The sequence below is a fragment of the Puntigrus tetrazona genome, chromosome 14, assembly GCF_018831695.1.
Source record: "Puntigrus tetrazona isolate hp1 chromosome 14, ASM1883169v1, whole genome shotgun sequence".
NCBI classification, from domain to species: Eukaryota; Metazoa; Chordata; class Actinopteri; order Cypriniformes; family Cyprinidae; genus Puntigrus; species Puntigrus tetrazona.
The window spans coordinates 12,757,115-12,773,097 of record NC_056712.1 but is presented as its reverse complement, the minus strand read 5'-3'; the positions used below and the strand labels follow the sequence as shown (position 1 = coordinate 12,773,097).

Here is a 15,983-nt window from a genome sequence, read left to right as displayed (position 1 = left end):
ATGATTAACAGCAATAACAGCAGTATAACATACTATATAGCATTAAAACTCTGAAAGCCGCAATGCAAAATAAAAGTAATAATACTTTTTTATATTAGACTGGATTTTTATATTTTTAGGAAACGTCACCCCATCTTCTGACCAGCTTTATGAGATTCATCGTAATAGTTCAAACTCACATTCAAACAGACTAAATGCTACAAAACAAGGTAATTGTGTTACTGCCTCTCCAATTATTTTATAAAACTTTACAATGAACGTTAAGTCATTATTTAGCACCGTATTTTATTTCCACATACCTACAAAAATAGGAAAAAATGTTTCAGGTTTGTGCAGCAGGCTGCAATGCAAATGTTGAACAAGCTTGAACCAAAACATTGTTAGTCAAACAACAAGAACATTTTAAAATGTTTAATTTAGAATTGGAAAATTACATCTTTACATGACCAGACCCATCAGATGGACGACAGGCAACATAGGCATCTATGAATTACCACAGGCACACTATGGGCAGACTTGCACTATACTCTATATAGACAGAGCCACATGGAAAAGCTGTGGCCTTTAGTTTTCTGATTTGAATTCACTTGAAATCGCTAGCAGCCCATCGGATCCTTTGCCGACAACCCTCTTTTGGTCGTTAGATGAGATACATTATATGGTCGACTTTGATTTGCATTAAAAAAAGAAAAGAAAAGAAAAAAAAGATAACTCTGTTGTGGCTTCCAGGCTTGTCCTTAAATATCTAGGTCATATATTTACAGGGCCGTTCACCTTGCACTCATTTTACAGAACAAAACTTCACTGCAGGGAAGGATGGGTTATTTTTTTTTTCTTTTTAAATTCGGTAAAAGGTTTATCTCGGTGACCCCTCGTCCAGGCCATCAAACAGAAGAACAAACTGGAGGGGGAGGCGGGACTCGAGTGGTGAGCAGGGGGTTAGCTAAATGTCAATCGTCTGTGAGGTCCTGCACAAAGAGGACTTCTGACCGGCTCAGACCGGCCTCCATCAGAGTAGGGGGATTGGGCTGCTCTTCCGTCGGCAGGCAGGGCAGGACCCGGCGTGGGAAATTCGTTACTATTTGGAATTTCTCGGGGGTCTCTTTCAATGAAAACAGGAAGTCATGTATTACCTAAAAAGGGGGTAAAAGACATTTTAGAAGTTCAGTTTAAAGTTTACAGTTTTTGTTTAAATATTTTCCTTAAACCCTGAAACAGTGTCTGCCGAGTTTTCTTATCTTTAACCGCAGACACTGATATCATAATGTTACGGAACTCTGCGCCGCACAAATGAGAGAAAAAGAAAAGCAAATGAAGGTTGTTTACTGTCAATGACTGGCTGAAGAGGAATCTCCGCTCCACACGTGTATCGTTGGGCAATTTGAACACTATTTTGACACTGTCTGGGTCATCCAGGGGTGGCTCGGGAGGAAGACATTCAGACTTGCGCTCCTTCTCTTCTTCCAGTGTCTGTAATCACGCAATCATTAGAAAGTCATTAAATGTAATTAGCCACAGCTACAGACGTCTGAAATCAATCAACTGACAGGCATCATGGACATTAATTGTGATGTGCAATGAAAGAGACCTCCGGTTTTAAGTTAGAGACAGTATATGCATTATATATTAAAAAGGTACAGTTCACCCAAAAATGTAACTATATTTGACAGTTATTTACAAACTTTCGTGTCATTTTTTTTAATGATCTCCTTGCTGCTATTCTGAGCCTTGACCGTGTTAGGACCCTTGCAGTCTATGGGAGGGTTATAGAACTCTTGTAATGCATCAAATATATCTTAATTTGTGTTCTGAAGAAAAATGAAGGTCTTACAGGTTTGGAACAACATGAGGGCATTTATTAACAATTAAGATTTTTAGGTAAACGATTAAAGTTCTTTAATCAAGTGACAGCGATGGTAAATGTCAAGTAAATTTCTAAATTTAGTTTCCTTCACATAATATCCAATCACTTACTCTTCGTCTCCTCTCTTCGGCAAGGACACTCTGGCGTGCCTTCTCCTCTTCTTGACGTTTTTGCTCTTGTTCTTCTCTTTTCTTTCTGTCTTTTTCCTGGTCTGCACGTAGGGAGGCCAGGTAAGCTTCATCTTGCTGCTGCCTCAGTACCTGCGTCTGATTCCTCTCCTCCCTACAGATAGATAGACCAAAACATCCCATCAATAACACCATCAATTACAATCAATTATAATATAGTTTTTTATATTATAATTAAATGCACACACATAGGGGTGAGTTTCAATTCTTCAGAAAGCTAAATTTGTAATCGTACCTCTCTAGTCGTTCTGACATTAGATATGTCTGGTTTGCCTCCATGATGAAGGTCAGCTGGTTGATAAGATCCTCAGGCTGGATCAATCCCTCCAGTCTCCCAACAACTGTCATTTTGCGATCCTTCAGCATGATCATAGCCAGGAAGGGATAAGTGTTCTCACGCAGGGCCTGAGAGACTGAACACACAACATTAAGACAAGATAGTCAGCTCAATAGTCAGTTGTGGTGTGATAACAATGATACCGCAACAGCATTCTGAAAGGGATTTATCACAAAGTGGCGTTGATGTCAAGCTAGTTACCTCTGTAACCTTCTGGCTTGCTGGTGGAGCATGCCCAAAACAGCATCCTTGTGTTGATGAAGGTCAGTACCTCTTCTGAACATAATGTGGTTCTGAAAGCAGACAAGAGCTCTGGTTATAAAGATCACAAGCTAAACAAATGTGAATGTGTATAGAAGAGAACTTCCCAACTTGAAACCTACCTGCAGAACTCATCTGTGTCCTGGTGATCATCTCCATGAAGGTAAACTAACAAGTAGCGAAGTTCTCGCTTGGCATCATTCAGAGCCTAGAAGAAGGAGGAGGGGGAAGTACAATAGATATTACACATTAAGAATGATTATTGATTGTTTCAGCCTTTAGATGTCTGGTCAAATACACGAAAAGGTAAATGTACTTCATTTGTTTTATATCAGCATACCTGACTATATGTTCCTTGGTAGAATACAGGATGCGATCGACCGTATTTCTCCTCAAAACTATGAATAAAGGACATGACATCTCCAACAGGATCTGTGACACGACCCCTCGGATCTGGTCGAATGAATCTCAGGGCGAATCTAAAGAATTAAAAATAAAAATACTAGTAGTAGTGTAAAACATTACAAGTTTATTATAGATCGACTGCTTTGATACCTGAATATGTCCAGAAGTGTATAATACGTAAACCTGAAGGGAAGCATTATCAAGTAGTAACTCCAACCTAATAAGCCCTGTAAGAGAGGAGAAAAAAAAATTATCCTAAACTATCTGCATGTCATACCTTGGCTTTTTAGTTTTAACACAGCTAGACTTAAATGTTTATTGAAAATGCTAGTACAAAGGAATTGAGCACTGGGTATGAAGGGACAAAAAGAACACATAAAAACCAAAAGACCCTCTTACTCTAGGCTGTGGCCTTGAGACAATATAGCTATACACTCTGTGGTCTGTGGTGTTGACCTGTAACGGTCTGGCGGGCGGCGGGTTGAAGACACTTGGAACTCCTTCTTGCTCATTTAGTCTGTCTTGTACTGCGGCCTGTAAAAAAAAAAGATTCCAATAATTGTAATATATTCCTAATACATGAATGAAAAAGGAATGAAAGGATCCTCTCATTTGTTTTACCAGATCTCACCTCAATGTTCCAATTGTGTTGTTCTAATGTGCGCCGACATTGGTCCATTGACTCCAAGCCTGTCAGGTCCTGAATGATAAGGACAGATCTCATGTTATTCACAAACAAAAGAAAGGTGTCTGTTAAACTAAAAACATCCTGTTGCGTGACAGATGTTTATAAAATGTGTCAGGTTTTGCTATTAAATTAAACATTAGCTGGGTGGCAGCGTGTTTATAAAATTCTACTATAAGTGAGTGTTTCTGATGCATCATTCAAAAGCATATTTTTCTTTTATGTTACTCTATGACTCAGGAGTAACGTTATGAGGAACAAGTAAGCTTCTCCAATGATGCAATGATACATTATTAAATTGGTACATTTAGGGGATATTTTTTTAGTTGAAGTATTGTCAGACTGGAAGCAGATTAGTACCGTCTCAAAACCTAGTACAATAGTATTTTACGTACCGCTCCAGACGACTAGTTTTTCTCCCTCTGGCCGTCAAAAAACCTAATACGTTGCCTAACTAGAAAGCAGTTTGGGCATTATAGTCACACTTTAATTTGACTAAATCTGCAGTCTATGTAGGCAGCTCTCTAGGTTTTGGGACACAACCACTGTCTCGCTGCCTAACTGACAGCTGCCATTACAACTAAAAAGACACTAGTATACAGAACAAAGTCTTTATATGGACACACACCGAAAGGATTTTTTTTAGATTAAGTCTGCATTTATTAGATAAACTGAAGCTGGTCTCGGTTGAGTAAAAACTAACGATCTTTACGGCAGTTAGCTCGCTGACTGGTCATTTATACTTAAAGCGGCTGAGCTGGACACCGCGGACACTATTTTTCCGATAACCGAGTCTATAAAACACCCAATCAGCATGCATTAACCAGACAATCTAATTGGTACCTGAAATTGAAGGAGTTTTTCAGTTTGAGCCTGAGATAATTCCTGTTCTTCTGGCGCCGCCATCTTACCTCGCCGAGCCCTAACAAAACGCGATGACGTTTAAAGCGTGCTGACATGATCAATACGTTCACCGTTGAAGCGACGCTTCTTTCTTTTTGTGCGCCGCCTGCTGCGCAGGAGTCGCGCGGTGCGCGTTTTACTTTCATTTGTTTCGACAAAGAAAAACGTTAATTTGTAATACAAATAAGCGATAAACGGCGCACCTCTTGTTTAATCGCACATCGAGTGCAACTATAATTAGTTTGACGGACTATCTGTGTTGCACAAGCATATCGCGGGTAAAACACATTACGCGTCGCGTTATTTGAAACATATATATTACAAGAAAGTGTCTAAAAGTATAAAAAAATATATAAAGACCAGCTGTGTTATGTCATACGACGTACAGCTGGCGGAAATGCCCTGCTCGCGCTGTCTATTCCACTTCCTGTTAGCTGAAGTTCTAAGCATGGCAACTGCGACGACCCCGGTTGGCCAAGATCGACCGACCAAAGTAGATCGCCCGCCTGTCGTGTTTGATTTGTCTCAGCCTCCGGTAATCGAGGGGTTCACCCCGCTGCCCAGAGCGAAGGAGGAGAATTTTAAAGAGAAATTCATCAGGAAGACCAAGGAGAATCCCCTCGTCCCTATAGGTGAGTTACGTAAAACAGTAAACAGCGATTTGCGCGAGTGTCAAAACATACTCGTATAATTCACCAGAATGAGGTTTTATATGATTTTGGTTGCCAGCAATTAAACGCCGTTGAAGAGAAAACGCAGAGCATTTTGTACACATTTAATGTATCGCTTATCGTGCAATGCCATTGCATTTAAGGTCAATGCAGCTGAGGTTTTTGCGTAGACTGCAGAGTTTGACTTTCCTTTACCCCTCAAAAGTCAAAGTAACATATAGCAGTTGACACACTGAATTATTCCTGTGTTATGGAAGTGCTTCCTTGCACATTTTTTGTTGTGTCAGAGCCAGAATGAAAGGGGGGAAGAGGAGGGAACAATAAACAAAAACAGCGACAGGCTTTTTCAGAGAAACGGTGATTCAGAAAAAAACGTTAAGCTGAATGTTTAAAACCATAAAACGCTTTCTCTGGTATTTGTCACTTTGGATAGCTACCTTCTTGATAGCGAGTTAAAAAAAATAAATCTAATATTTACAATTGCAGTTGTAACAATATTTTTGTCAAAAACATACTACTGTTCGAATACCCGGGACTGGCAAGATTTATTTATTTTTTTATTGTTTTTATGTTTATTAAAGTCTCTTATGGCTATTTTGCACTAATTTTTTAAATATTATACTATTATCATTTTTAAAACCATGTTCTATTTTTATTTATTTTAGAATGTAGTTTATTCCTGTTATTCCTTAATAAAAAAAAAATCAATCCCACTGTCACACATTATCTTTTAAAAATCGCATGCTGATTTGATGCTCAATAAACATTTATCATTCACGTCGAAGAGTTTTGCTTAATTTGAATGATAATTTTTAACTATAAAAGGTTTTAAAGAGACAGCATTACTGTGAATTTTTTTTATTGCCACTTCTGTTTTTTTTTAATGCATTAAAATGCATTTATTGTGAGGGGTAAATAAACTAAAATCTTTTAAATTGCAGTGTTTCAGTCAGTAATAAATGACATTCTTTCTTTCTATTGGTCACTGGCTGAGTAAATCTGTAAACATCAGAGAAAATCCCAGGGCAGAGTAGATTTCCACTGAATACACCCTTCTCTCCAGCTGTGAGGCTTGAATGTGACCCACACAGCTGGCTTTACTTTAAATCAAAACAAGAAAAGAAGACAGTTGCGCCAGAAGAAACTGCATTTTAATATTTTAACAGAGAATTATTTCATCTGAGCAAACCGCTTAATATTAGATGTGCGGTATATGCACAATTCTTGTTTTATGTAGTTTAAGATCAGTAGAATAGCTTTAACTTTTGTGGTCTTCCTTCTCAGGTTGTTTGGGAACAGCGGGGGCATTGGTCTACGGGCTCAGCGCCTTCAGACAGGGCAAAACCCGCCAGTCGCAGCTGCTAATGAGAGCCCGTATCTTCGCTCAAGGCTTCACCGTCGTTGCTATTATAGTGGGTGTAGCTGTCACAGCACTGAAGCCCAAGCAGTGAAGACAAGACGGCAGACCCTGTGTGACCACACTGACAAGCGCCTTACACGGTCCATGGCTGAAAAGTGATGGGAATATAGAATAAACTGAACATTAAATGCCAATTGTTAGCATTTTTATTTACTTCATAAAGTCCCAGTGTTGCCAGATGGCACTGTTCGCCAACTTTCAGCAATATGCCACACGTAGTTCATCCCAAAATAAAATAAAAAAAACTTTAGGGTGAGTGAAAGATTATCGTTAGATGAACGACCCACTATTTAATTTAAAGTCAAAAATTGTCTGGTTAACAGACACAGTACCTGCCTGTTGATGGCCATTACTTGAAACGTTGCTTTGCTTTTCTTTTTTCTTTTTGTCTCAATTTTCTTACTACTCAAAAGTGCTGTGTATTATTTGCAAAGAAATTCTTATATGCAATTCTTGATAGTAACTTAAATCTCCAAGTGTTATAAATGTTAGTCTCATTTTGAAAAGCCGTAATAAAGATTGTCTGAATGCATATGGTTTTTTTAATGAATTTATTTTATTTAATGTGTTATTAAATACAGAATAATTATTGCATGTTCTGCACTGATGCACACACATTTTGGAATCAGGGTAAAGACTAAGATATCTATAAAAGGGCAATTGACAAATCCAACCAATTTTAAATTACAAATGAATTTTCATTAGATTGTTCAATTAGAACCCAAAGTGTAATTGAAACGGAGTCAACAACATACAGATAAGTTCTTTGGTTATTAACTATCACTTGTTGTAATGTACGATGAAAGCCAACTAAAATTGCCAATAGAAAGGAGGCCTAACTTAAGCTAACATGTAAACGTGTGTCATTAAGTAACAATTAGTATCACAAATTCAAAATCTGGTCTATAAAAAGCAGTTTTAATTCCAGCATGTTTATGTAAAAATACAACTACCTGCATTATCGTACTGCGCTACGTTTAATTTCTAGCGGTTTTGGCAGCTTTGAATGATGAAGGCCTACAGATAGACAGTAAGTCTCACAGTGAGAAAAGGTTTAGGCACGTGATTCATTGCTGTGGACCGGGGCCACAATTACAAACTACACTAGAAAAGCACGTGGTTCAAACGTATTATTAGTCCCTTGTGTACATAGTAACATAACTGAAAACATTAAGCGCTGTGTAAGCACAGATGTGTGCTTAATGTGCCATGAACGCTTTCTGTGCAGTGGTATATTAGCAGGTTAAATCTGAGTAATTCTCCTTCATCTGTACAAGATTTCTTCTATTTTGTGTTTAATACAAGCTTTTATGGGCAACATGCATATTGAGTAAAAAACTGCGCTATTAATTATTTGAATAGTGGTAATGCATTAATTATAATAAATCAAGAATCCTAGCAAGCTCAGAAATGTAACATCCCTCTTGGCAGTGAACAGAAATACGCAAATACACCAGATACTGATTGCAATACAACATTCAACTTAGGAAGACAAATAAATGGTAAAAAAACAAAAATACTATTTAGGGTGAAAGATGGTAACTAAACTCTGTTCATGTGGAGAATGTAACCTAAACACTTCCATTTGCGATGAAGTCACTTATCGGTGGTGGTGAATTAATGCTGTCTAAAGGGCTCAGCAAATATTGTGACAATCGTACAATAACTTGTAATCTAACCAAAATACTTGACCTGTTTTGAATGGATCGAGGCACATGTTCTTTAACATATGGAACAGCCGAAAGTCTTCGCAAAACACCAGGGTACATAAATAGGAAGTTTAAATACAGTAAAGCGTACATATCCAACGACCCTTTTTAAGAAAACGTAAAAGCTTAAATCTATAAAAGTGTTCAGTTTCACTAAGAATAAAGTGCAAGAGGGAACCAGAAAGAAAGCCTAGAAGTACAAGAGGGAAATACGTTAGCGAACCAGGGGTGTCTGTTTTAGAGAAATAAGAACGGAGCGCATCCGAGACACGTCTTTAGTCTGGCGGCTGGTTTTGGGGTTGAAGTCACATAGACGGGCCACTTTCTCCCATTCTGTTCCAGGACTGTCGTCATCGCACTCCTTGAGGAAGGCCTCCTCTGACACTCTACGTGGACGGATACGAGACAATCATGAGAACCAGCACTTCACAGATACGTAGGTAAAAGCCATGTCACTTGTTATCATCTGAAACTTCAAATGAAATTAGAGATTGGCCAACATTATTTTTTTTACATCTAACAGCAATGATTTATTTTTTAAATGTAAATTTTATTTTTTTGGCTTAATCAGGTCTAAGCACTCTGATGGACAATCACAGCCAATCAGAAGACTTTTGATGTTAATATTTCATCTTTTTGGGTGGGCGTGTCTAACTGTTAAGAAAGAATGAAAGTGGAAGTTATAGACCTGACGATAAGTAATTAAGCATGAATATTGTTAAAATTGTCTACATCTACATGAAGTGAAAAATAAAGCATGTGCACTAAATTACACAGTTCAAAAGTTTGGGGTCAGTATTTTAATTTTTTTTTATTCAGCAACAGATTCTATTAAAATAAATGCTGTTCTTTTGAACTTTTTTTACTCATCAAAGAATCACGAAAGAAACATTTATAAAAAATATATTAAAAAGCAAATGTTTTGATGATAAGAACAGATGTTTCTAAAGTACCAAATCAGCAAATTAGAATGATTTCTGAAGGATCATGTGACACACCGAAGACCGGAGAAGAAAATTCAGCTTTGCCATAACAAGAATTAATTACATTTTACAATAGATTCAACTGATAATATTTCAGAGTATTAGTGTTTTTAATGTATTTTTAATCAAGTAAATGCCGGTAAGAATAGAAAGCATTTTTATATAAAAAATATATACCGCCCTTAAACGTTTGAATGGTTGTTAAAGTGAGTGCAATTATGTGCAATTTCACTGATTTGCATTAAACATACACAAAGCCTATGGCATCAGAGTTGGGCTGTTTGTAGAAAGCCTTATCAGCGATCCTAATGCACAAACAGGCGGGACAGTCGAAAAGGGAAAAAACAGAAGATAAATGAAAAGAAGGAAAAAAATGGGAGCCGGAGAGTGAAAAGAGAGAGGGACACATAAGTCAGTCTCACACAAACAAGTGTAAAAGTACTTGAAATACTTTTTCATGGCACCAAGAAGACTGAAGATACAACATAGAAACTGTAAATATTTAGTTTCTGAAGAAAAAGTTGACATTTTTTAAGAGCTTAACCTGCATTGAACCAGGAACATTCCTTCACTGAACGTTTCATTTGACACGTGCCTTTGTATCTGTCTCTGCTATAAACCCACAAACACACACTGTAACGTGAAAAAAAGGGATGGTACACCCAATAAAAAACTACTTGCAATATGACATGTCAAAGTCCATGTAATTTCAATCACGTTTTAAAAGCATACAGACAGCGTTAGAAACAGTCTTCTTTGTGCGCATGAAAAACTACATTAAAAAACAGAATCAGATATCATGCAAGAGTCAGCAGAGACGTGTAAGAGCTGGCTGGCATTAGTATCTCATCAGTGAGACTCATAATGGACTAATTACATTGACTCATGAGTGCGAGAAAGATGAGACCTCATCTAAACCATACTACCAATAAAGAGAATCTTAAAAGCTGCTAAAATTCAACAAATGACAACCGGAAGCCGGTATTTTAAAGTTGGGCAAATCGCCTTTTCTCGTATGGCCCGGTGGTTCACAACTGCCTGCATCTTATTTTTCATTAACAAATACATACAGCTTAATAAAGTCAGGACGTTAGAGGGAATATACCTGTTGTTGGCTTTATTCTTCTCCATCTGTTCATTCTGGTGTACATGCCAGTCCTCCAGTTCCTTCCGGGCCTTGTCCCTCCACACTGCCTCGGCTGCTTTAGAGGCTGCATCTGCACATCAGAAAACAAACGTTCACACACAACACGTTTTTAATATATGATTAATAAACAATAATCAAGCAAGCAGAATGGATCTTCATATCTGGCACCACATTTACGTCTTTAAAAATCATATTTACGTTATCAATCAGCTATTAGAAAAAATGTTTTTAACTGTCGAAGCGCTCCTTTCCTCATTTTCAACTAGTAGGATATATTTTGCTAGCACTGATGTCCATTACGTGGCTTCAGCATAAGTTCAAATGACTGTTTTTGATTACCGCTGCTGCTTCGTCTCCCTTGATTACTTTTTTTTCATAAAACGATAATTGTTTGTGAAGTTATTAGAATTCTGCCCTGGTGATCTAAACACGCAGGCTACCATAATCAGGTAATAATCATATTTTGTGGAATAACTTGGATAATTGTAAACATTTATCAAACACAAAATTTATCAAAAGCACTTTTAACTTCTCCCTTCTAAAATGATGACGTGCTAAATAATTGTCTTAATTGAACTTGCCAGTCTACCCGGTTGGTAACACACAAACACAAAAAGCACAATTTATACACTATTGAATGTAATGTATAATTATACAGGAAATAATTCGGTACCTAATTCCTCCAGCCGAGCCTTTTGTTCCTCCCTCCATTTGCGCAGGCTCTCAGGTTCCTGTCTCTGCATGTCGACTTGGGCAATGGCTGAGTAGCTGTCATTCGTGCCGTTGGTCTCCTAATGTTACAAATGATGTGACGTTAGCAACGTCCGTCCCTGGCACAATTGGCGATTGTGTCGTATTGCATAAAAACAAACAAGGACATTTAATATGACAAGATTTGTTGTTTTCCTAACCACACTCACTTGAAACATATCGCCGTTTACAGCAGTAGCCGGTGCCTCTCCAAAATCGTCTGCACTCAAATAGCAGAAACAACACGGGTTTAAGTACTTGTTAGGCAACAGTTTCTACACTACGCTGACTATAGAAACACTACAAGCATCACTGGAATGCAGCACACCTTGTCAGAGTATGTAAAGACCTCTCTCACACTTTCTGGATCTAGTCAGCAGGTTGGCTGGTGCATGCACTTTTTTTCAGAGCGACCTTGATTGTCTCTACTCTTTTGTTATACGCAAATAGCCTTTACTAGTGCGCTTTTCCAGTTTACTTGCTTGTCTTAACTTGACAGTGTGGCAGGTGTGACTTCCGCATTAAAGCTTAAGATGCGATCTAAGACTACAAAAAATGTATTTGGTGGTATTAGATTGAAATTTACTTAACAACAATTAACTCTCCAAATCAGTGTCTTTATAGTGATCGTCCTGATGATTACTCTCTCTCCATAACTGTCAGCTTACGTATATCTTTTGATGATGACGATACCTCCATATAATATAATATCATATAATATAATATGTGACCCTGCCTGGACCACAAAACCAGTCACAAGGGCCAGTTTTTTTAAACTGATTTGTATACATCATCTGAAGCAAGCTTTGCATTGATATATGTTTTGATATATACATCAATATTTGACTGAGATATTTGAAAATAATTTGAAAATCTAAAATTTGATGGTGCAATAAACACACACACACACACACACACACACACACACACACACACACACACATATATATATATATATATATATATATATATATATATATATATATATATATATATATATATATATATATAAAGAAAGAGAGAGAGAGTCGCTTTTAAAGTTGGTTGTTCAAATAAAGTTCTCCATTTATGTTACTAATCAGAAATTAGGTTTTGGTATACTTCCGGTACAAAATTACGATGTACAAAATATCTTTATGGAACATAATCTTTAGTTAATATTCTAATGATTTTTGGCATTAAACTCAATCATTTTGATACAAATATCCCCTACTATTTACGGTTTTGTGGTCCAGGGTCACTTGTTTTGGACATGCATCACAGGACTCTTAAAAGTAACGTTGCTTTATAAATCTCATGGCACAGGAAGTTCGATACAACCATTTCTTTTTTGAACGACACAAACAGTACCATGATACTTTTTTTGTTCAGTGATGTGGCGCTCATTTAGTACCATTTTCGTATACCATGGTATTTACATGGTATTACTACGGTACATACACGTAAGAGGGATACTGACTGTACGTTTCTAACAAACCTGAATTATTGTATAACAATAGAATAAAAAACCTATAATAATACTAATAATAATGATGATAAAAGCAATGAAGCGCGAGCCAGCAGGCCGGCGTGACACGGTCACCTCCGAACAACGTGTAGGTGTTCGCGGGCGGAGGTCCGCCGTCCTCCAGCGCTCCGAACCCGGCGCTGTCGTTCTCGATCACGGCGATCTCGTTCTCCTGCTGGGCCAGAAACGCCGCGGCCGGATCCTCTTCTGCGTGAACTCCGTTGTCGGAGGCCGAAAAGCCAAAGTCGTCAGCCATGTTTAACAAAGTAACACCGGCTTCCGTATAGCTGCGCTAAAACCCTCCAGCTGTTTTGTTCTTCGAGCAAGTTAGGAGTGCTTAAAGAAATAAAAAAATAAACTTACATTAGTTGTCAAAGGTCAGACACAGACAAATGTGTGCGTTGTAAAAGTATATCAAATATCTTCTACTTTTTATGGCAGCAGGTTGGCTATGAGTTGAATGACACGCAGCTCTTGTTGGGAGTGCTGGGAAATTTTCAGTAACGATAATGTTGAACTACAGTAGATTTGTGGTGTTTTGTCTCCATCTACTGGAGACTGTAAGTAATTCACTCTTCAACCCTGCATCTGCAAGGTGTTTGATATAATAACATAGTTTTCGTTATATATATATATATATATATATATATATATATATATATATATATATATATATATATATATATATATATATATATATATATTGTATGACTGTTAAATTATGTATGCTTTGACTGACTGAGACAAGGAGTATGTATTCATGTCAGATCCTGAGATCTTCCTGCACCTCAAGTACCTGAAAATACAGTAAAGTGCAATAGCACTGAGCTTTTCCCAAAAATCATTTGGCCACAAAATTATTAGTACACTAGTATTTTCACTGGCTAAAGCGGTTTTACGTCAGATATTTGTTATTTAGACATTAATTGTGATAATCAAGAGCAGGGGTGTCAAACTCAGTTCCTGGAGGGCCGGAGCCCTGCAGAGTTTAGATGCAACCCTAATTAAACACACCTGATCCAGCTAATCAAGTACTTCAGACACGCATAGCATATGTGTTTTAGCAGGGTTGAATCTAAACTCCGCAGGGCTCCGGCCCTCCAGGAATTGAGTTTGACACCCTTGATTCAAGAGAGATTTTTGCTTGCGCAAGGAGTCTGACAACAGAGACCTGATCTCATCATCATCCAGTCTGTCTGGAATGACATGAAGAAACAACAAACTGAAACTGACTACATCCGGAGGAGCTGTGGCAAGATCTCTAAGATGCTTCAAGAAACCCACCTGCAAAGATACAGCACCGCTAAATGTTTTGGGCACTTGAGTATGCTGATAAAAATAATGTCATGAATAATCTTTATCGGTTAACTTATATCAAACTAAATTAATAATTATACTAAATGAAATCAACATTTGATGGGACCACACCTCGTGTTTAAAGCAGGTTTTGCCCTCATTGCACTTGCACATAGTTTTTCAGTTAGCTTTGCAGATATAAGTACCTTGAAGCATCTTGGAGACACTGCCACAGTTCGTCTAGTTTTAGTCTGTCTCAGTTTGTTCAGTTTCTCTGCATGTATAATTAATTAGGTTATATAATTGCATTTATTTAATTCCTATGATTGAGGTTCTTTATGTGGAAAAATACCAAAGTCATTATGTCATTATGAGATTTTTGTTTGTTTGTTTTTCCCTCCTCCATATTAATTATGTTTGTGCTTTAAAATGTGGGCGAAGCCGAGCCGAAATGATGAACAAATATGAATTATAATTTAACAAATATGAATCATAATTTAACCAATTTTAAAGAACGAAGAAATAATATTTAAATTTAATTAAATATAAATATGATATAATATTTAAATATAATATATGTAATACCTATTGAAATTTAAACAAGCCAATGCAAACATATTAAGAAATACATTAACACATTAAATAAATCGGCAAATTATGATTGGTAGAAATGAATAAATCATATGTGACATAAATAATTGTAAAAAATAAAATAAAATAAAAATAAATTAAAGACAGTGACTGCATTAAACTAAACAGGAGTAACCGGAGGGTAATCTCTTAATTTATAATGAATATAAATTAATTTATAATTGAACACAAACTCAAATGCATAGAACATATGGAAGTCTGGCCACGGGGGCGCGCCCACAGAGCCCGTGCGTCAGGCCTCCACGTGACGCATGACGTACAATCAGAGTCCTACTAAAAGAAAATCCAACAGGGAAAACCTGCCGCTTCTGCGCGCGACCTGACGCCCAACTCCCGAAAGTTGTGAAGTTTAGTTGATCTCTTTCTAACAGCCCATCAGGTCAGAAGACAGGAGGCTGCGATGTCTGCCGATCAGAAAGAGGTAAATGCGCTGCTCCTTAACTTCTTTTTGAACGTGCCGGCAGCAACCGGGCTTTAAAAAAGAGTGTATCACGTTTCTAGGTTACACGGACTCTCGTATGAGAAGTACTGCAGGAGGTTATAACCGGTTATGAGGGGAAACTTCTGCAGCAGTTTGAGCTGAGTGTATTTGATTCATGATGTATTTGGAATTGCTAAAGCCTAATGTGTTTGTGATATAACACGGCGTGCTTAAAATGGTGCAATTTCATTTGAATGCATTAGCTACTTTTGGGCTTTTTTTTTAAACAGGCAATTAGTGGTACATTAGTTTAATGTGCTTTTGCATCTAATATGTGGTCCTCCTTTAATGAGCTAAATATTGGTTTTGTAGGAAATGTGTTTTTTGTTTTGTTTAGTTTTTTTTTATTAATTATCGTTTAGTTGAAAGTCATGATTTGAGTTAAATCCGAGGTTTATTGCAAACTGCATAGAAAATTAATTTTCACCCATCACAGGCCTTGACTTTTGTCTCATTTCCTCGCATTGAAGAAATGAGTCAAATGAAACGAATTATTATAGTTTTATGTGTAGTTCACAAGTCAATATTGAGTTGCGTGCAGTTTTCAAAGTGCTTGATTTATTCTGGGACTCCCGTAACCCCATAGACAGAAAAAGAGTTCAGACTGCTCGAACGCTTGACTGTTTCGTGCATAATTATGTGCTTTTTCAGCTTTATCAGTTTTTAAGCATAACATTCTAATTCACCCTAGGGGATGAAATGTCAAACTTGTGAATGAGTGTCAT

The 15,983-nt window shown here is 37.3% G+C and overlaps 4 protein-coding genes across 5 annotated transcripts in view; 2 read left to right on the top strand and 2 right to left on the bottom strand.

Moving 5' to 3' along the window:
- Nucleotides 1-396: 396 nt before the first annotated feature.
- On the bottom strand, nt 397-4,896 carry faf2 (Fas associated factor family member 2). Its single transcript, XM_043257826.1, has 11 exons — nt 4,584-4,896; nt 3,687-3,755; nt 3,455-3,589; nt 3,206-3,282; nt 2,991-3,129; nt 2,773-2,858; nt 2,591-2,682; nt 2,288-2,465; nt 1,975-2,146; nt 1,327-1,470; nt 397-1,133 (listed from the first exon to the last, which is right to left on the bottom strand). Exons 1-11 carry the CDS (start codon nt 4,644-4,646, stop codon nt 951-953), a joined length of 1,338 nt encoding a protein of 445 aa, XP_043113761.1. The 5' UTR covers nt 4,647-4,896; the 3' UTR covers nt 397-950.
- A 129-nt stretch (nt 4,897-5,025) lies between these two features.
- Nucleotides 5,026-7,266, top strand: higd2a (HIG1 hypoxia inducible domain family, member 2A). Its single transcript, XM_043257830.1, has 2 exons — nt 5,026-5,275; nt 6,599-7,266. The coding sequence occupies exons 1-2, from the start codon at nt 5,041-5,043 to the stop codon at nt 6,763-6,765; spliced, it is 402 nt and encodes a 133-aa protein (XP_043113765.1). The 5' UTR covers nt 5,026-5,040; the 3' UTR covers nt 6,766-7,266.
- Nucleotides 7,267-7,270: 4 nt separating this feature from the next.
- cltb (clathrin, light chain B) lies at nt 7,271-13,373 on the bottom strand. Of its 2 annotated transcripts, XM_043257828.1 has the most exons (7): nt 13,260-13,373; nt 12,906-13,166; nt 11,494-11,543; nt 11,247-11,364; nt 10,532-10,643; nt 9,678-9,731; nt 7,271-8,829 (listed from the first exon to the last, which is right to left on the bottom strand). In XM_043257828.1, the coding sequence occupies exons 2-7, from the start codon at nt 13,084-13,086 to the stop codon at nt 8,658-8,660; spliced, it is 687 nt and encodes a 228-aa protein (XP_043113763.1). In that variant the 5' UTR covers nt 13,087-13,166; nt 13,260-13,373; the 3' UTR covers nt 7,271-8,657. The 2 variants fall into 2 exon arrangements, with proteins under 2 accessions (XP_043113763.1, XP_043113764.1); XM_043257829.1 differs by lacking the exon at nt 9,678-9,731.
- A 1,670-nt stretch (nt 13,374-15,043) lies between these two features.
- pdlim7 (PDZ and LIM domain 7) overlaps nt 15,044-15,983 on the top strand; it is a 45,003-nt gene continuing 44,063 nt past the window's right edge. Inside the window, exon 1 of the mRNA XM_043256918.1 lies at nt 15,044-15,198. Within this exon, the coding sequence (XP_043112853.1) occupies nt 15,178-15,198 (21 nt within the window). The 5' untranslated portion in view covers nt 15,044-15,177. The remainder of the gene's footprint in view (nt 15,199-15,983) is intronic.

Coding starts and splice junctions, on each gene's coding strand:
- higd2a (XM_043257830.1), top strand. CDS start 5,041: ATGCCCTGCTCGCGCTGTCTATTCCACTTCCTGTTAGCTGAAGTTCTA. Junction 5,276..6,598: donor GAATCCCCTCGTCCCTATAG/GTGAGTTACGTA, acceptor CTTCCTTCTCAG/GTTGTTTGGGAACAGCGGGG.
- cltb (XM_043257828.1), bottom strand. CDS start 13,086: ATGGCTGACGACTTTGGCTTTTCGGCCTCCGACAACGGAGTTCACGCA. Junction 11,365..11,493: donor TAAACGGCGATATGTTTCAA/GTGAGTGTGGTT, acceptor TTGTAACATTAG/GAGACCAACGGCACGAATGA. Junction 9,732..10,531: donor AAGAATAAAGCCAACAACAG/GTATATTCCCTC, acceptor TTTGTGCATTAG/GATCGCTGATAAGGCTTTCT.
- faf2 (XM_043257826.1), bottom strand. CDS start 4,646: ATGGCGGCGCCAGAAGAACAGGAATTATCTCAGGCTCAAACTGAAAAA. Junction 3,756..4,583: donor AAAAACTCCTTCAATTTCAG/GTACCAATTAGA, acceptor CTTATCATTCAG/GACCTGACAGGCTTGGAGTC. Junction 1,134..1,326: donor TCTTCAGCCAGTCATTGACA/GTAAACAACCTT, acceptor CCCCCTTTTTAG/GTAATACATGACTTCCTGTT.